Source organism: Lemur catta, chromosome 4 (genome assembly GCF_020740605.2).
Source record: "Lemur catta isolate mLemCat1 chromosome 4, mLemCat1.pri, whole genome shotgun sequence".
Classification (NCBI taxonomy): domain Eukaryota; kingdom Metazoa; phylum Chordata; class Mammalia; order Primates; family Lemuridae; genus Lemur; species Lemur catta.
Window position 1 is genome coordinate 54,851,973 of NC_059131.1, and position 20,996 is coordinate 54,872,968.

The 20,996-nt window shown below is 47.3% G+C and overlaps 1 protein-coding gene across 1 annotated transcript in view; it reads left to right on the forward strand.

Annotated features, from left to right (window-relative positions):
- Positions 1 to 202: 202 nt before the first annotated feature.
- VAX2 (ventral anterior homeobox 2) overlaps positions 203 to 20,996 on the forward strand; it is a 29,109-nt gene continuing 8,315 nt past the window's right edge. Inside the window, exons 1-2 of the mRNA XM_045548886.1 lie at positions 203 to 495; positions 17,311 to 17,498. Of these exons, the coding sequence (XP_045404842.1) occupies positions 249 to 495; positions 17,311 to 17,498 (435 nt within the window). The 5' untranslated portion in view covers positions 203 to 248. The remainder of the gene's footprint in view (positions 496 to 17,310; positions 17,499 to 20,996) is intronic.

Genomic DNA, 20,996 nt, shown 5'->3' on the forward strand with positions numbered 1-20,996 from the left:
CTAGACTAGGGATGGAGTGGGGCCACCGCTCCCCCTCTTCCGCCCCTCTCCCCCTGGCGCAGAGCCCCCGCGCCGCCGGGAGTACTGGAACTCTGGCTCCCGCCCAATCAGCAGGGAGGGGAGGAGCAGCCGGGCGGGGGCCGGGCCGGAGGAGGAGGAGTCCGGCGGGGTCCGCGAGGGGCGGGGAGCCGCGCGCTTGGCCAGCCTGGGCTGGCTGGGCGGTCGGGAAGGCGGCAGTGGCGGTAGGCATGGGCGATGGGGGCGCCGAGCGCGACCGCGGCCCCGCGCGCCGGGCGGAGTCTGGTGGCGGCGGTGGGCGCGGCGGGGACCGCGGCGGAGCGGAGGACTTGCGAGTTGATGGGGGTGGCCGCAGCCCAACGGAGGTTACCCGGACCTTGGCCTCCAGCCCCGCGGGCTCCAGGGAGAGCGGCGCGGACAGCGACGGGCATCCCGGGCTGGGCGAGGCGGACCACTGCCGCCGCATCCTGGTGCGAGGTAAGGCGACAGCCCGTGGCCCTGATCCCCTGGACCCCCACCCCATCCATACCGGAGGCCTCCGACCTTCCTGCATCCTCCATGCTCCCAATTCATATATTCATCCATTCATCATTCATTCATTCAGCAAATATTATTTTGAGCGTCTATTGTGTGCTGGATATTGAGCTGAGTGCAGGGGACAAAGCAGCGAATGGGACCGAAGAGGTCCGGGTTTCTCCGCCTTGCATTTCTCAGCCTCTCGGGCTCGTCCCCTCACCCTAGGCCCACCCAGGCCGCCTACTGTGGCGGGAGCAGAACTGGGGGTGTGGGATGCTGAGAACCGGGTCGCCGCCCCGCGACCCTCAGGGCAAGTTCGGAGAACGTCACGCGCGCTCCTCGGGGACAGGACGTGAAGGGACCAACGTCGGCAACTGAGTGAGGAAAAGGGCCGGGCTCTGCTTGGCCACCAGGGTGCTTCCCCGCCTCCTGCCCAGCCTTGTTTCCCATCGCCAGTAATCCGGACTCGTACGGGTTGCTCCCGGAAGAGGGCAAGGGACGCGGAGGGTGGCGTGTGCGGCGCTCACCCGCTTGTGCTTCACCCTCTCGGTGTCCACTTCCTCGCGGCGCCTGGGCCCAGCCGGCTCTCGGCGCCGCCTTCCCGCGGCCTGGCCTTTCGCGTTCTCCCCTTTCTCCCTCACCCCTCGCCCTGCTCTCTTTCCCGGCCATCTTTCTCCGCCAAACGCACCTTCCCAGCACCCTCTCCCTGCAAGTCCTCTGGATCTGGACTGCGCCGGACTACCCAGCTGTGCCTGGCCTCCTTGCCCCGAGGCCGAGGCTCCCCAGGCCCCCAACATCAGCCTCACGCCAAGCAGAGGGCTCAGCTTTCACTTGATCCTCGCCCGGCAAGATGGGAGGAGAAAGGGAACTCTGGGGTCTTGCCTTCAGGTCAACCCCAGGCCAGGGCCCGAAGTCCGTCGCCCCTGCCATCCCGAAGTCCCCGCACCCGGAGACCCAGAGCCAGAAGAGGCTACTGGCGGTAACGGCTCGCCCCAGCTCCTTCTTCCGCTCCCTCCCCCGTCTTCCTTTCGCTGCCTCTTCCCAGCCTCTTCTTCACTAGCGCCTGTCCGGAGAGCCGCGGGGCCTCTGGAGGCGGCGGGCCAGAGCTGATTTCTTCAGCCTGCGACTGGGGAAAGGGAACCAGCTCTTGGTAGCTCCAGCGCGGGGATCCCGAATCTGTCTGATCTGACTCGGCTACCCATAAGCCGACTGGGACAACTTGGGCGGCTTGGGCACAACCTCCCTGCAGCGGCTGGATGTGGGTGGTTCTGGGTATGCGGACATGGCTAGAGCAGACCATGGAGACAGCCCAGTATGAAAGCGATGACTGTCTTGAACACAGACACAGGGACCCTAGCTTTGGGAAACACTTTTGGCACCAGATGTAGTCACTGAGACTGCAGGGGCTTACTGCCACCCATAGTTGGCTGCTGAGGCAGTTACACTACCAGGAATTCCAGCAGGTGTGTGGACCTGTTGGGCACCTGGGATTAAATTAGATTTCATTCTTTAGACTGTGGGTTGTCCTAGGTGAGAAGGGTAAGCAGCCAGCTTGGTTTCCTTAAGGAAACATGTAAGGTTTCCAGAGACAGTGAAATCCGTCCCCTGTGCCCACACACTCCCAGAGTAAGACCTCAAAAGTCCTGCCTGTGACACTCATCATCTCACACTCCACCTGTAGGTGGGCATTTCCTTCTACCAGGGCAATTGTGAGTTCCGTGCTCACCTACCGCCCCCTCCACTCCACTAACCTTGTATGTAGAACAAATAAATTTTGTGTACAGATGTCAATTAAATGGCCCCCTGGTGTAAACGCATAGAAAGCAGGAGCCACCCTGTGAGGTGGGGCCACCCAAGCCAGGAGCAATCCACAGCCAAGCAGAGATGGACTCCCACTCTCTCCAGGGCAGCCTGTGTGCATCTTTAAGGGGTGTACTTTTATAAATGTATACACACACACCCCAATCTCATTACATTTGTAAAAACATAATAGAAATATTAGATATAAAGCACAGGGGATATATTTATGCGCCTAAAAGAAATAAAAGGCAAATGGGGCACCCTTGCAAATCCCTCTGCCCTTCCCTATTTAATGATGAAGAGGTTATTACAGGCCTGAAATGCTCAGGACATCATTTACCACTAATCTCTCCTAGCTAAGTCACCTGCGTCACTTGCAGCCCCACCATGGCTCAGGCCAGAGGCTCTGATCAATGAAACAAGTTTGGCACTGGTGAAAGAAAGTCCTGTGAAGTGTGCCTTGGGCCCAGAATGAATGTCCCTCCTCCCAGAGGCCCTTAGCACATTTTGCCCTTGACCTCTGAGAACACATCCTCCCAAAGTACCTTGGAAGGAAGTCACTAAAACGTGGAACGGAGGCATTTCCCCTTACAGCCCTGTGTTGATGTTGGAGTGAGGCCTTTCTGAGAAACTGCCCCACCTCTGTGTCCTTTCTGCCTCCTTTTCATTCTCTGCTACCCAACAGAGGGCCTACCCCAGGGGAGCAGATCTGTTGAGGGAGTCCTTTGACATAGGGGACTGAGGGGAGAGCTTGGGCTTCAGAGTTAAGCAAAGTTGGTTTAGAATAATAGCCCTATAGCCTTTTAAACCTGAACCAGTTTCTTTGTCTCTGTTTCCTTGTCTGTACTAAGGGACCCATAGGCCTTACCTGAAGCGCTTGCTAAGGATCAGAGATGATGTCTGTAAAATTGCAAACAACCCAACAGGATCTCCATAAATATTTGTTGAAGGAAGAAAGGAAGTGGGTAGCTCTGAGGTGACTCACAAACCACTTTTGGCAGGAGGAGCAGTGGACCTTGGTTGGCAGAGGCCTCTCCCAACTCACCCTTACCCCCTTCCTCCTGGCTCTGGGCCTAGGGGCTGGGCTGTGTTGGAAGGTGAACACCCACTGATGGAAAAAGAAAACTGGCACCACCGTGCAGACCACAGTGTGGCCCTCCCCAATCTCCTTGGTGGGACCCTTCCTCAGCCAAGGGCTCAGGCTTCTGGCTGCCTCTGTGAATACAGGGTAGGGAGCCAGGGAGGTCAACATGCTGCATACCCTCAAAACGAAGGCTACTTCACTTCACACACCGGCACAAACAGCTACAGAGATGACAGGCGTGGACTCACAATCCCACAAGAGGCAGCCGGCACACCTAGTCGCCGATACAGCAAGGCTTCCACCCAACCATAACTCGGAGAAGGCCGCCCCACACTTCCGCTAGCACAGGCCCTTGGCCAGTGAGGGGTGGGGATAGGGGAACTCTTTTGTTCTGTGTTTGGAAAGGGCGCGCCAACCACGGGCTGGAGGCAACCGAAGGAACAGGCCGCCTCTAAGCACAGTGCAGTGGCCATGCAATGGCCTTTTCGGTGGAGCCGGGATCACGGCAGACAAAAGAGGTGGACAACCCGAACCCAACACTCTCCACGAAATCCACGCTCGCACCTCCACATAGACGTGACTACGTGTTTCCCAAATTAGTCGGGACGCGAATTCAACAATATTGATAGAGCCTGGAATGTCTGTCCGTCAGAGTCACCCGATCCAGCAACTTTTACAGACAATGCGCGGCTCCCTTCCCTGCCACCCAAAGCGGCCTCTCGGGGCTGGGCGCCGCCCGTGCGGGTCTCAAAACCCCGTTCGAGATGTACCCACCGCACCCCTGTGCTTGGGAGCGGGAGGGCAGGAGAACTGCGGGAGCTCTTGGAGGAGTGACTCCCTGCACCCACCTCCCCTCACCAGTGAAAACGCTTTCACCTGGGAGCTTGCTGGATGCGCTGACGGCTGGGGGCCGTGAGGGGACGCGAGAAGAGAAGGGCAGGGCTCTGGCTCCATCTGGGCAATTCCCGCCGCGGGCGTGGGGCTGGACCTGCGTGGGGTCTGGGCCCTCGGAGAATGCGCGGGCAGCCGAGACCCGCGATCCAGAAACACGCACGTCCAAACACGTACGCAAGCACAATGGCATGCACCTGGCGTGGTCTCGCTCCCCAGAGGCGTCCGGAGAAGCCACACAGTGGGCCGCGGCTTCCGGGGCTCTGGCTGGGAGCTCACTGCGGCGACAGACGTCCCCTCCAGCAGCCGAATCTGGGCTCATCGCCGCCGGCGTTCCCTCGCTTTCTACTTGGATTTCCAGCAGCCTCGGGGAGACTCGGTCAGGGCCGCAGGCCTGGCCCTGCCGGGCAGGCGTTTAACAAGGACAGCGGCGCCTTACTCTCAATATCTGACCCTGTTAATAGAACGGATAGCCCAGCACCCCCAGGCAGAGGCGGAGAGGTTTAAATGGCTCAGGCAGGAAACCACACTTTGGGATTTTGATATTTGTTTTTATTATTTTTTAGTTTTAGGGTCTGTGGAGGATATTAGGTTTCTTTTTTTTTTATTTTCTTGGGTTTGCTTGGTATTTCATGTTATATTTTTCCTTTTCCCTTGTTTTGGGCAGGAGACACACATTCCCATCGCCAGTGTATGTGGGGCCCTCTCGTTTGGGTCTTTTGTCTTTTCCGTTTATATACCCGTCCCCAGCACCACGCACCCGCCTCACAGAAGCAGACCAGCAACCCCGTGTTGTCTTATTGTGTCTTCTACGCCCAGTTTTCATTATCAGGGAGCCGTGCGGGAGGGTTAGACGGCTCCCCTTCCCTTCTCAGGCTGTTTCTGGCCCCAGTGTGGCCACGTGGACCCAGGAGCCCGTGAACTGCCACCTCATCCCCCTCATACACACACATCCTCAGGGATGGACTCGCAGGTAGCCCCGGGGTGACTCCACGGGGCAAGAAGATCAAATCCTGACAGTGGGTGGGTACCTGGGGCTGCGGGAAAGGGAGGAGATGGCAGCGGCATGCATCCTGGGGCCAGTCGCCACACCGGACTCAAGTCTTTGCGCACCACCTGTAGGGAGAGAGCGCGTCTATGCGTCACGTTGGCCTGGACGCCATTTCCCCAGTGACTTCTCTGGCCCCAAGCTCCCTCTTGCTCGCTAAATTTCTTTGATTTCTATTTTAACGCAGGAGAGGAGGAGCATATGAATTTTGCCTATTTCCTCTTTGTTTACTATAAAATAGCGATTGGTCTGACTCTCTTTGGAGAGCCAGTGGCCAGTTACCTGGCTGTGCGTCTCCGGATTCGGTACACCAGTTTGAGATGCTCTGATAGATGACACGGAGGCCAAGCGAGACTGCACACGAATCCCGGGGACCCAGGGTGGTCTAGGTGCCTGGTTCTTCCCCACACCTTCATCTGGAAGGGTGGTTGGGGTTTCTGGCCTCCAGGGCTCTGTTCTGTCGCTGCGGGCGGATGCCTGGTATGCCCCCGGGTGGCATCCAGCACTGTGGACAGAAGTGGCCGGCTCCAGGCCTGGTCCTGGCCTTCACAGCTGAGGAATGGGCGGCCCCAGGAAAGCCGGGCCTGCGTGCGGCGGCGGGAGAGGTGCGCTGTAAGATCCTAGTGGGGGCCTGCAAAGGCTACGGCTTCGCCCTGAACCGTCTCTCCCATGGCCTTGGCTTTTCTTGCACTTTGACTCATTCCGCAAACTTCCATGCACACCTACTGTGTTCCACGCTGATTATGGCTGAGGCTGCCTGCACGCAGCTTCCCAGGAACAACTGCGGACTCTGACCCGGACCCGAAGCGGGAACAAGGGCAGCGGGGGAGAGACTTGGGCGCTGGGATCAAGCGAGGCGAGTGCCCGGAGGCCTGGTTCCCTCATTGCCATGCGGGGACCACGTAGGAAGTGACCACTGCGCCAGGTAAATCCACAGGATATCCACAGATAAGTTCTTAGCACATAGTAGGCACTCGAATAAAAGAAATGACACAAAAATCGTTAACATCGCGTTCTTCCGTAGGTATGAGGCGAGCAACGCCCTTCTCCGGGAGGAACATATGTTCTGAGTTTAATTCATTTTTTGACGTTACAATGTCCTTATGTGAAGCGGTGATGATGGCAGAACATAGAATCGTTATTAAAATATACAGTTGAAAACATCATATTTTTGGAATTTCGTTTGTGCAATCCGCAATTTTGGGAATCGCTGAAATACAAAACCTGAAAAACCTCATTTTTTTTTTTTTGTTGTTGTTTGTTTTTTACTGGTAGCTGGCTAGCCAGGGCAGGGAAGGCCGCTTAGAGGCCCGGGCTGGAGCAGGAGGTCGTAGGAAGCGCAGGGCCGCTCGCAAGGTCAAGAGTAAGTCTCCCGGCTTTCTGAGGCTGTTGGGCGCGAGGTTCCACCGCAAAGCCAGCCAGCGGGTAGACAGAAATAACTCGATAAATCTGCACCCCTGCCCCTCCCAACTCACACGCCTCCAGCCTGCGGCTGGAGCTAAAAATAACAGGGGGAGGGGGGCAATTGAAGCCGCGGTTTCTTCAGTATTTTACTGGAAGCATTGACTTTCAGAGGCTCCCCGCTCCCTCCGGCGGTCCCATCCCTGGAGTTGTGGGGAGCCAGGGCGGGACAGAAGACCCCAAAGGGCCACATTTACAATGCAGACAGGCAGAGGATTTAATTCAAAAAAGTAATACGCACTCGTTAAAAAAGAAAACAAAAGGAAAACACGCGCGCGCACTTACCCTGGGAGCGGGGGAAGGCTCTCAGAAATGGTCCCGGTTACCAGTTCCGGTATGTCCCTCCAGGCGATTTTTCCGAGCTCCTATACAAACATAAAAATAAAAGCATACTCACATTACATAGGCTGTTTTGCAATTTATCTTTTTAAAAAATTTAATCTGCAGTGATCATCTTTTCAGCTGAACCACTGCATACTGTCCCTTAACTGTAGAGTGAGTGTTCCTTTGGTTGGGGGAAGCCTCCTTCCTCTTGCCTCTGGAGGTAGGTTGGGGTTGTTTTTCCTTAATATAAATACCGTGAAGTAAACTCCCAAGGCAAGGGTCTTTGAGGGTTTCTGTGAGATAAATTTCTAGCAGTGTAATTGCTGCTTCAAAAGATTTACACACACAATTGTAACTTTTTTTCACTTAATTGTAAAATAGGAAATTAATTCATCAGAATGTCTCCCCCCCCCCATCAACAGATGGCATCTCTCTTTGTTGCCCAGACTGGACTCTAACTTCTACATAGCTGGGATTACAGACCGCTCTTTTTTAAAAGTATACAATGAAAAACCTCTCCCAATTCCCACCTGGTTCACAGGCAGCCTTTAATCACTTTCTAATATGTCCTGCCAGATAATGTTTATGCTTATGCAAGTCAGTGCAGCTCTATTATTTTTTTCTTCCAACATATCTTGGAATGTAAAGAACTTTTTGTTTTTCATAAATGCATAGTATTTCATTTATATTAACTAGATGGACCTTAATGTATGTTACATAACTGGTGCCCCCTTGGTGGACATTTAGTTTTTTCTTATCTGTTGCTACTGGTGCAGTAAATAAATTTGTTCCTTCGTCATTTCCACATAAGTAGGTACATCTGTCAGAGAAGTTTCTAAAAGTGGGTTACTGGGTCACATGGTATCTGTGTTTGAAATTTGGAAGATAATGCCAAATTACCCTCCCTGAGATGGTAGCAATTCATACTCCCATCAGCAATGCCTGAAAGTACTTATTTCTCCAAATCTTGCCGGCACAGTTCACACTTCATGTGTGGATAGATATTGTTAAATTATTCAACGGAAAAAGTTTAGTAATTTATATCCCCACCTTTGTTCTCTCCCCACACTGGCCATTATGTATTTTTTCACTTCTGTCAGTGATAAAAAGTACCTCATTGGCATTTTAATTTCTGCTTCTTTGATTGGTAGTGAAGTTGATCATTTTTTAATGTTTATTGATCAGTTGTATTTCTTCTATGTACTGATTCATTTCCTTTGAACAGTTGATGTTTCAAATATCCCCTTCCTTGTTGTTTTGTAGAAAAACTATGTATTACAGATAATAACTCATAGCTTTCAATATATGTTGCAAATTTTCTAGTTTATAATTTGTCTTTTAATTTTGCTTAGGATGTCTTTTGTTTTCTGGAGTAAAAAGTTTGTTTGTTTATTTATTTATTTAAGACAAGGTCTCACTCTGTTGCCCAGGCTAGAGTGCAGTGGTGGCATCATAACTCACAGCAACCTCAAACTCCTGGGCTCAAGGGATCCTCTGGTCTCAGCCTACCAAGTAGCTGGGACTACAGGTGCATGACACCATGCCCAGCTAATTTTGTTATTTTTTGTAGAGACCAGGGTTTGCTATGTTGCTCAGGCTGGTCTCAAACTCCTGGCCTCAAGTGATCCTCCTGCCTCAGCCTCTTAAAGTGCTGGGATTACTGGCATGAGCCATCAGGCCTCGCCAAAATATCTTTTAAATTATGAAAGCAATTCATGCTGTTTTGCTATGTCATGTAAAAGTAGAAAGATCCCCATTTATCCTACCTAATACACTTCCACTCCCAAGATTTACCTCCCAAAATTCACCTACTAATTGGAAAACATAAATATGTAAGTTATATATCACAAAAGTGGAATTTTTTTGCAACTGCGTTTTTCACTTAAACATTTGTAGAAATCTTTCTAGAACTGCCTGATTCTTTTTAACAACTGCATAGGATTCCATTATGCAAATAGGTTGATTCAACTTTTTCACTTTTACAAACAATGCTTTAGTGAAGCTCTATGTATCCTAATTTGAACAAATGATTTTTTAAAATCTCATTTATGGCCTGGGCATGGTGGTTCACTCCTATAGTCCCAGCACTTTGGGAGGCTGAGGAGGGAAGATCACTTGGGGCCAGCAATTTGAGAACAGTCTGGTCAACATAGTGAGACAATGTGTCTACAAAAGATAAGAAAAATTAGCCAAGTGTGGTGGCACTTGCAGTCCCAGCTACTCAGGAGGCTGAGACAGGAGGATTACTTGAGCACAGGAGTTTGAGGCTGCAGTGAGCTATGATCCTGGCACTGCACTCCAGCCTGGCTGACAGAGCAAGACCCTATGTCTAAAAAAAGAAAAAAATCATTTATTTGAGAATTTGAAAAATGGAAAAACAGGTGAGATATTTTATTATATTCAGGAATCATTGCCAATTTTTTGTTGTGCTAATAGTATTAACATTTGGTAAGTTTTTTAAAGGAGTGTCTTTTTTTTTAGAGCTACATATTGAAATATTTATGGGTAAAATAATATGATGTCTCAGATTTGCTAAAAATTATGGCAGCATAGAAGAAATAAGATTGTTCCTGAGTTAATGATAGTTGAAGTTGAGGGATAGTTACATCTGAGCTCATTATATTATTCTCTATAATTTTGTATATGTTTAAAATAAGGATCATTTTACATGTACATGGTATGAGTACAGTTACAGGATAAATTCCTAGAAGTAAATTTTTAAAATCGAAGTAGATACACTTAAAGTTATGATGAGTATTTCCAAATTTTATGCCAAAATGTTATACTAATTAATACTCCCAGAAATCATATATAAATGTGCAATTTCTCCACAACCTCCCAACCAAGGATATATTCAATATTTTAGAGCAAAATTTTTTCAATTGAGAAAAACTTACTTTTATTAGCATTTTTAATTACTGGTGAGATTAAGCATGTTTTCATATATTTATTCTTCATTTTAATTTTCTCTTCTGTGAATTACTTATTCATATATTTAGCAGTTTCTCTATTGGATGGCTTATTGTTTTCTTACAGTTGTAAGTGCTATTTATATACTAAGGAAATGAGCCCTTTTTCTGTGACATGTGTTGCAAACATCCCTCAGTTCGTTTTCTTTTTTTTAAATTTTGCTTGTGAGATTTTTGTTTTCTGAACTGAAATTTAAACTGTAATTACATCTAATGGTTGTTTTCTTTTCGGCTTCTAGATTTTAGCACCTGATTAGAGAAATCTCCATTCAATGTTTGAAATGTTATATATTTATATGTATTAAAATTTTTTGTTATGAAAAAAATTTATTATCTCATCTTTACAGCAAACAAATAATAAAGAAATGCACAAAGATGGGAGGAATCTTTCTTCACAGTTTCTACTCCCAGAGGCAACAGGAGAATGAGGTGCTTATCCTGCCAGACTTGTTCCTAATATGGGTACAAACACATAGACACCCAGAGTTTAGTGTTACTTTTTGGTTTTTTATAAAAATGGATTCATACACACTTGCTGTTTTCACTTATCAGTATAATGAACATTCATCCAGGTTGGTACATGGAGATGGAACCTCATTTTTGTTAGTCTACATAGTAGCCAAAAGACATGACATGACTATACTGTGACTTCATCAACCATTTTCCTGTTGGTTAAACATCCAGCTTCTTCTCCTCCCACCCACCCTTTAGGGACTATCCTATAAACAATGGGTCTCTCTATATCAAGTATGCCAGTATTTCTCTGGGATAGAAATCTCTATAAAAATTCTGCGGCAAAGGGGCTATGCATTTTTAATTTAGCTAGGCATTATGAAATTGTCCTGCAAAAAATTTATATTGTATCAGTTTATATTCTTAATAACACAGCTTGAGAGACCCTAATTCCACTCACCTCTGCCAGCACAATTTTGCCAGCACAGTTTTGATAGATAGACAGATAGATAGATAAAATATGGCACCTCCCCCCCAAAAGTTATCTCATTGCTATTCTAACTTTCATTTCCCTGATTTCCTCTGAGCTTGAGTTTATTAGCCACTTGTATTTCTTCTTGTCTGAATAATTTGTTCAGTTTCCCACTGGACTGCTTGACTTTACTCACTGTTCTACAGAGGCTATCTGTACACCAGACAGTAGGATGCTATTATGCATTATGAATATTTTCTCCTAGTCTCTCATTTTCTTTTAACTGACTTCTTTCACCCTGTGGAAGCTTTGATTTTTAGGTACTCAAATCTGTCATTTATTTTATTTAAAAAAATTATTCTGTGTTTTTCTTCAATTTTTAGAGCTTTCTTTTTTACATTTAAATTTTTAATCTATCTTCTGTTTATTTTTGCATGCAGTGCGAGACAAATTATTTTATTCCAAATAATGAACTAATTGTCCAAAAGCCATGTCTTTAATAACCTGTCTGTAATACAAGTGTTCACTCCTCATTCTTTAACATTTTTTCTTAGCTATTCTTCCATTTTCAATTTTTCTAGTGAATTGGGGAACAAATTTTTCATAAGGAAATTTTATAGTAATCACATTATATTTGTAGGTTGGGGCAGGAAGGATTTTGCACACTTAAAAGTCTGTATCTTAACAGATTGTTGTGCAGAGGGACTACCTGGTGCTAGATCGGAAATGAAGTGACATGCTTCTCGCAACACATCCCTAAAGTCCTATGTCCAGGATCATCACAGTAGGGAGAAAGGGGTGTAGCAACACACACACATGCACACAGTGGTTATTTGGTTTTGTTTATTTAGGGGAGGGACAGTAATATCCCCTTTTCTTGTTTTATGGTCTTCCCAGCACTCATCATTACCTTACGTCTTTTTAAGTTATCTGTCTCCCTCCCCAGTACTAGGTCTATAGGAAAAGCACCTTTTCTATTTTGCTCATTTCTGTATTTCTAGACCCTAGAATAGTATTTGGCACATAGCTTCATATTAAACATATGTTGGATGGTTGAATATATATGGTTGTTTTTACTTACATAAATGGGACAATACCACACCTGTTATTCTATAACTTACTTTTATGAACTTAATGTCAGTTCATATAGATATTGGCTCATTTCTTTTTAATTGCTACATGGCATTTTATAGTATAAATGTACCATAATTTCTTCAGCCATTTCCTTTGTGGGGAACATTGAAGATGCTTTCAAATTTTCAATATTTTGAGCAGTGCTTCAACAAACATTGTTGTTACATATACTTTGGAGCACACGAGTCTGTTTCTCTATCACAAATACTTACTAAAATAAAATCACTGGAGCAAAAGTTATGTGCGTCTGTAAGCAGATTTAAAAGGTTGTAATCATTTATGGTTCTACTATCAATGTATGGAAGTATGGATTTCCCTGTCTGTGTCATTGCTTTCCAATCACCTAATAATGCCTTTCCAATCTTACGGGAGATAATGGGCTTTCCATCGTTGCTTGAACTTGCCTTATCCTGATTACTGTGAAGCTGTGCTCATCTTTTTATATGTTTATTGGCCATTTGGATGTCTTTTTCTGTGAATGACCCAGATCAAATACTTCACCATTTTTTATTAGGCTATTTCCCTTTTTAAAAATTATTTATATATAATTGCATTTTATATATTCTGAATATTATTCTTTGCCTCCTTTAAAAGTATTTTCTTCAAACCTTTCTTGTACTTTACCTTGATTTTGGTGCTTTTGTCATACAAGTTTTTAGCTTTAATATAGTCAAATACATCCTTTGTGTTTCTTTCGCAGCCTCCAATTTAGTATCTTGCTTAGAAAGTTCCCCCCAAGCCTAGGATTCTAAAAATATCCTTCTATGTTTTCTTGTAATGCCTTTATCCTTTTACCATCTAGGATTTGCTCTTTAATCCATTTGAAATGTATTGTTATTTATGGTGTGAGAAAGAAATTTAACTTTATTCCAAACAAATAATTTATGGTCACTACTTACCTAGACCAATCTTTTCCAATCTAGAATGCCCCTTTATCATAAACCCTATCACTATACATACATGTGTCTAATAGTGTACTCTTCATTCCATTGTGTCTCAATATTCAGTCATTTGCATACCATCTTCATTTCTGTTATATTATATTTCATTTTACTTAATATTTTAGCACAATGCATTTTAAAATTAAATACCCACTTTAGCCTCATCCTAAGCATGTAAAATCATGGGTTTAAATTTTTTTCTAGTAAACATTATAATAAGTACATAACTTTTGAAATGACAAATGTTTATTTATGTACCATTTAAAATCAGCTTATACACTACAAGTGGAATTCAGGAGCACTTTGGGGAAACACTATTGTATTTTTTTCGACTAATGGATTTGTCCATTTCTGTGACAACACATTATTCCAGCTTTATGGTATGTTTTTGTTGTTGTTGTCAACTTTTTATTTTGAAACAATATAGACTCACAAGAAGTTATAAAAATAGCACAGAGTTCCCGTGTATCTGTCACCCAGCTTCTCCCAATGGTGTCATCTTACCTATCTATAGCACATTCTCAAAACCAGGATTTTTTTTTTTTTGAGATGGAGTCTCATTTTGTCACCAGAGCTAAAGTGCTGTGGCATCAGCCCGGCTCACAGCAACTGCCAATTCCTTGGCTCAAGCGATCCTCCTGCCTCAGCCTCCCAGAGTGCTAGGATTACAGGCGTGAGCCACCGTGCCTGGCCAAAACCAGGAAATTGACATTGGCACAATGTAATTAACTTGACTACGGATCTTCTTCAGATTTCACTCATTTTTTTCTTGCACTCATTTTTTTGGTCTTTGTATATAGCACTATGACATTTAATCACATATATAGATCCATTCAACCACCACCATAATCAAGATACAGAACTGTTGTGTCACCACAGAGGAACTTCCTCATGTTACCCCTTTATAGTCATGTCCTTCCTGCATCTGCAAACCATGGCAACAATGATCTGTTTCTCCACCTCTGTAGTTTTATCATATTGATGGTATATACAAGGAATCATATAATACATAACTTTTGGGGACTGGCTTTTTCCCACTCACTATAATTCCCTAAGTAAATTGTTGTGTGTATCAATAGTTATTCCTTTTTGTTGCTGCGTTGTAGCCCTGGGTATGGTTGTACCACAGTTTGTTTAACCATTCTCCTACTGAAGGACATCTGATTTGTTTCCATTTGGGGGCTTTTACAAATAAACCTGCTATGAACATTTGTGTACCGGTTTTTGTGTAAACATAAGACTCATTTCTCTATCATGAGTGCCCAGGAGCTCAGTCACTGGGTTGTATGGTAAGTATCTATCTAACTGTTTAAAACATCTCCAGGCTGGTTCCCATAGTGGCTGTACCGTTTTCCATTCCCACTATCAATGTATGAGAGATCCAGTTTCTCTGCATCCTCACCAAACTTTGGCATTCTCGGAACTTTTTAGTTTAGTTATTCTAATAGGTGTTTCTCATTGTGGCTTTATTTGCCTTTCCCTAGTGGGCAGTGATGCTGAACATCTTTTCAGGTGCTTGTTTGTATGGCATGTTTTGCTATGGGCTGGCAAGTCTGAGGTTGCCTTTCTCATATGGTTCTTGCCTCCCCTGACCTTGAGGAAGATAGTTGACCTTGGCTGCTCCCTGAGGTGGTAATGCTCGTTTGAGCTCTTATGCGAAGAAGAAAAGGTGGGGCCATGTATGGTGTGACCTCACAGTCAGGGGCTCAGGCTCAGGAGCTCAGGGTGGGCTCCGGGAGGCTGACTCAGGGGGAGGGTATGAAGTTTCCAGCACCAGATGTGACAGCACCCTTCCTCCTGGCCATACCCCCAAGATATGTTTAAATACACCAATGCCTTTGGAGGTGGATTCACCTGCAGTATTGTGATCTCACAATTGGAAATGGTGGAGCCCAAGCAAAGAGGACTGACCCAGTCAAGAGGGGTCACAAATATTACCCTACTTTTTTGGAATGGGGAAAGAATTGGAGCTGAGAGCTTGAGATGTCCCAAGAGCAGGGCCTACAACATTTCAAGAGCAGGGCCCATATCTGTCCCATGTGCTCTGCCCAGCGCCCTGGCAGAACCTGGCCTGGGACGGGAAGGAAGACCACCTCTGAGCAGTGACTGCAGCTCCCACTTAGATCCACCTTCTCCCTGAGGTTGACTGTGAACATGAACATGCTTGGGAACGTCTGAGACCTGGGCTAGAACTCCAAGCCAGGAACCCAAGAGGAGCCAGAGCATTCCCTGGAGGGGGACTGTGAACTGGCACTGGCAGGGGTCAGGAAGAGTCAGTCTCCTGGGGTGGAGCTTTGGAGGGAGGGGCTCACGTTAACCCTCTAGCTCCGGGATTCTCCAAGGATCCAATGAAGACTGACAGTCCCTGCCTATCCCAAGGAGCCTCCAGGCAGACGGCACATCCCAAATGCAGCTCTTTTCATTGTGTTCTCCGGAGGAATGATGAACCCATCCAGAAGATTCCGTTTGTTTACTCATGACCAAAGTCCTCGTCATTATAATCTATCAACTGAATTGTTAATTATTGCCAACAGAGAGTATTCATAAGGTAAAATGAGAGTGTTTCAAGAGTTTATTGAACACTGTCAGTATTACCTTGAATAAATTACTTAAAATTCATTCCTCCATTTCCTCATCTGTAAAATGGGGATAATAATAGTTCCAAATTCATGGAGACACTGAAAAGGTTAAAGTGCTTAAAATGATGCCTCGCTGGGTGCTGGTGACTCACGCCTGTAATTCCAGCACTTAGGGAGACTGAGGACGGAGAATCGCTTGAGGCCAGGAGTTTGAGACCAGCCTGGGCAACACAGTCAGACCTCATCTCTACAAAAAAATTTTTAAAAATTAGCTGGGCTCAGTGGCAGACGTCTGTAGTTCCAGCCACTGAGGAGGCTGAGGCAGGAGGATCACTTGAGCCCAGGAATTCAAGGCTATAGTGAGCTATGATCACACCACTGCATTCCAGCCTAGATGACAGAGCGAGACCCTGTCTTTAAAAATTTTTATAAAACAAAAAAGCAAGAAAAAAATCCACAGTGCGTGGTACAGAGCAAGTATTGTGGAAGTGTCAACTGTTATTATGACTAGAATATGAGCAGCCACTGCCACTGAGCTTCTGGCCACATTGCAAACTCCGGCTGTGGGCACCCCCTGGAGGGGGCTGGAATCACTGCAACTGCGGAAGGTGCTTTCTTCTGCTTCCTCCGGCTGCCTGGAGTTAGTAAGCTTCCCATTGCCAAGGCGCTTCCCACACAGTGGTAAATTACTGTTTAGCTTCATTATTATCAACATCATTTGTTGGGCATGGCTTCATAATCCTACAGGATATGATGCTACATATTTCCAGAATTTAATTTTTAACACAAAATGTTCTAATAACGAGATTTCAAGTCAACAGTGTGTGTGGTTCAAACATGGATCATCCCTACCCCATAGTTAAAGCTGATGTATATAGATAATCACTACTGTCCCCAAATATTTGACTTTTGCTGAACACTTTGTGTTGTTACTAAGTTCTTTAAGTGGGAATGTGTGGTGAACACGGGCTGCAGGGTTTTCAACCTCTCTTACCAGGGCTCCAAAGTATTAGAGACCCTGTGTATACAGGGCATGGGTCCAGAGCCCAGGAGATGGCCCTCCTGTTCAAGACTAGGCACATGGGGAGTGGCCCAGTCCCCACCAGGAGGCTCCCCAACAGCCTGATGCGCTGGCAGTAGGGCTCTTCCTGGGGACCGAGTTCCCCAGTCTGTCCTCTGCCCTGCACCAGATAGCCTTCTCATGGACCCCAGCAGAGTGCTCACCCATGCACATACACACACACACGGCTTGCGACCTAGTTCAGGTCATCTCCTCCAGTGAGCCTTACTTGATTGATCACACCCAATTCTAACCCATCTTTCCCTCTGTACTTGAGGCCTCTGCATATTTTTTTTCCATTTGTTCCTTACTCTCCTGAGGGAACAGAATCGTGGCTGAGGCCCATTCACATACATATACCCATTAGACACGATATCCTGCATCAGGTGAGGTTGAGAAATCTGGGCCCAGAGAGTATAAGCAACTCATCAGAGTTGCCCACGCCAGGCCCACGCCAGAGGAGCTCCCTGTTAGATCACATTGCCTCTTATTAAGATGCTAGTTGGTAATCTAACTCCTTAGCTAATGAACTAACCTGGCTCCTTTCATGGCCCCTGCAGACGCTAAGGGGACCATTCGGGAAATTGTCCTGCCCAAGGGCCTGGACCTGGACCGGCCCAAGCGGACCCGCACGTCATTCACTGCTGAGCAGCTGTACCGCCTGGAGATGGAGTTCCAACGCTGCCAGTACGTGGTGGGCCGCGAGCGCACTGAGCTGGCCCGCCAGCTGAACCTCTCCGAGACCCAGGTAAGAGGCCAGGGCCAGGCCACTGTGTCCTGGCAGCCTGGGAACTCCTTGGGATAGAGGCTTCCTGGTCTCCTACAAGGAGACCCAGCTTTGGAGAAGTTGAGACATGCATGAGGGAAAGAGTTAAAGCTACAGGTAAACCTGAGTAAATAAATACAATTCTGACAAGACATGGTCAATACCTGCCAGTGGGGGCGCTTCTGGATACATCAGGTATTTTGGGTAGAAAATGAGAAAAGGCCAGAGAAACTGGGGGAGGATATTCAAGATGCAGGGAGTGGCTTAGCGGACGTTGGCTTATAAGATGGGGTGATGTGGGGTTGGCTTGCTGGGGAGAGATCAGACATAACAGAACTGGGCTGGGGACCTCTCACTTCCCTAACCAGGCCCTTCCCCACCCTCCATCACCTTTCCTTCATCTCAGTATGCCTCAGTCTCTCTTGTTGGAGCTGGGTGCGGGGTGGTCTTCAGCACACCTGCTTCACCCGGGTAGGGCTGGCATTTTAACAATAGTATGCTTAACTCAAAAGAAAAAAACTTTTATAAACTAAGCAGCTACCCTGTGTGAACGGAGACACTTCCAGGTGGTACTAGAGCTATAAAATAATAATAATAAGGGGCTGGGCAAGGTGGCTCATACCTGTAATCCCAGCACTTTGGGACGCTGAGGCAGGAGGATTGCTTGAGGCCAGGAGTTTGAGGTTGCTGTGAGCTATGACACCACCGGACTCCTGCCTGGGCAACAGAATGAGACCCTGTCTCAAAGATAAGAATAAAAACAACACTTAGTACTTACCTATGCCAGACACTAAGTGCTTTACATGTGTTAATTAATTAATCCCTCCCAACAACCATATGATGTAGCTACCCATATTATCCCATTTTATGGATGAGCAGAGGTTATGCCCAAGGTCATACAACTAGTAATTTCCATAGGTGAGCTTTGGACAAGCAGTCTCGAATCTTTATGCTGCCTATAAATAAACTGGGTGACTTTCCTTGGGCTTGTCAAAGAATAAACGGAGAGACCCTCAGTTTAGCTGCAGCTCTAGTAGTTTGATCTCACATATGAGGGTGGTCAATCCACAGATGTACTGCAAGCAACTGCCTAGACAGGGTTCATGAGTGAAGAGGAGAGGGAGGGGGATGAGGAAGCACTGGTCTGCAGCAATGTGCTGGTCTCCCTCTGCAGAGCCAGGGGCTGTGAGGGCAGGGCTTTCCCTCCTATGGTGCCGCTGCTGTCCCTCCCTGGGAGTCTTTGTCCCCTGCTGCTTCCAGCAGCAGAATTCCAGCTCCTCAAGTCCCACCAGCAGAGTGCTATGCAGACCAACTCTTGGGAGGGGGCAATCAGATGTGCCTGATGTCCGGGTCCCCTTGAGGGGCTGAGCAGGTCCCTCCTGGGGAAAATAAGAGTGGGGCCAAGGGAGAGGTGAGAAGGGGCAAGAGGAGGAGGAGGGGCAGGCAGGGAGCAAGGCCTGCTGGTGAGCAGCTGCTGAGCTGTCCTGCCGGGCTGGTCGTCTCCACCTGCACTTGTTTTCCTCCAGCTGCCACTGGAGAGCTCCCAAAGGGACCGACCGGCCCTCCCTCCAGCTGGGCTCCACAGGGGGCTGGGAAGCCAGGCCTGCGCTGGAACAGAGGCTGCAGTGGCTGGGCCAGGCCAGAGCTCCTGGGGAGTCAGGGAGACACCCTCAAACCCCAGGACTGGGCCGAGTCAATACCCGCCCCTTCTTTTTGTCCTAACCACACTCTCCTCACCTGGTGTTGCCCTAAACTCTCCCCTGAGACTATGCCATCTGTGTACCTCAGGTGCCCAAACCTGCAGCTCCTTCTGGGTCCTCATCCTTCGCTTGCCCTGAGTAAAGCCCACCCCCACCTATACGCCCTACATTTAGCTGCCCCTGGAGGTCAAGCCCAAGCCCCTCTTCCTCCAGGAAGCCTTCCTAAGGCTTCTTGACCTCTTCCCAAGAGACCTTTTCCACATGGCTTGCCCTGTAAACTGTGTGTGTGTGTGTGCATCTGTGTGTTGTGGTGGGCTGCAACCAGTATGCACTTTCCAAGGACAAGAATGTGTTTGAAGGCCACGCCTCCTCTTCAGGCCTGCCTGGGAGCCCAGCACACAGCTGGGCACACAGTGAGCCCTCAGCCAGTCCTCAGTGCACTCCTTATTGCTCACCACCCTCCTTTCTCTGTCCTCAAGCCTGGGGTGTGCAGATTGCATAAGTGAGGTACAGCCAACATTTACTGAGAGCTTCCTAAGCACCAGGTCCTGTACTAAGGGCTCAACATATTCCAACTAGTTTAGTCCTTGCCACAGCCTTGTGGGATGGGTAGGAGGTTTTTCTTCTGACAGCAAATGTGTGGTGTGTTTGCTCCAGCACCACCAGCAGCCAATGCTTCAAGTCGCCGACATCAACTGAGTGTCCAGCAATTCAATTCTGACACTAATTCCCAAAGTCAGCACAGACCCCACAAGTTAAGGGCTTAGTCCCACAGGAAAGTGCCATGGCAAAGGCCAGACGCAAGTCCCCGGAACCACCTGTGCTTCTCAATGAATGTCCCTAAATTTGGGGGTTCCCACATCACCCTCGTCAGGTTTGATAATTCACTAGAATGATCCACAGAACTCAGGAAAATGCTTCACTTACTTTTTTTTTTTTTTTTTTTGAGACAGAGTCTCACTCTGTCAGCTGCTTAGAGTGCAGTGGCATCATCATAGCTCACAACAACCTCAAACTCCTGGTATCAAGCCATCTTCCTGCCTCAGCCTCCCTCCAGAGTAGCTGGGACTACAGGCATGCACCACCACACCCTGGCTAATTTTTCTGATTTTTTTTTTTTTTTTTTTTTTTTTTGTAGAGACGGGGTCTCGCTCTTGCTCAGACTGGTCTCAAAGTCCTGGTCTCAAGCAATCCTCCCGCCTTGGCCTCCCAAAGTGCTAGGATTACAGGTGTGAGGCACCGCACCTGGTCACTTCCTTACATTTGCTGGTTTATTGTAAAGGAGTCAAGTCAGGAACAGTCAAATGGAAGACAAGCAGATAGGGCAAGGTCAGAGGGAGGCTGTGGAGCTGCCCTGTCCTCTCCAGTTCCCCACTCTGCCCCAGCACTCCCACATGGTCACCAAGCCAGAACGTCTCTGGGTCTCATCCCTCAGGAGTTTTTATAATCCATTCTCTAGCCCTCGTCCCTCTTCTCCCTGCGGGGAGTCCGAACGTTTCCAGCATCCAATCACATGTTTGGCCTTTCTGGAACCAGCCCTTGCCTGAAACTATCTAGAGATCCACCCTGAGTCACCTCATTAGCATAAATTCAGGTGTAATCCAAAGGGCCTTGTTATAAGTGACCAAAAACACTCTTATCACTCAGGAAATTCCAAGGGTTTTAGGAGCTGTGTGCCAGAAACCCATAAAGGCCAAACATATTTTTTGTTTTCCTATAAAATATTTTTATCAACTAGTTTACACATTACAAACATATTTTATATTATGCTATTATACAA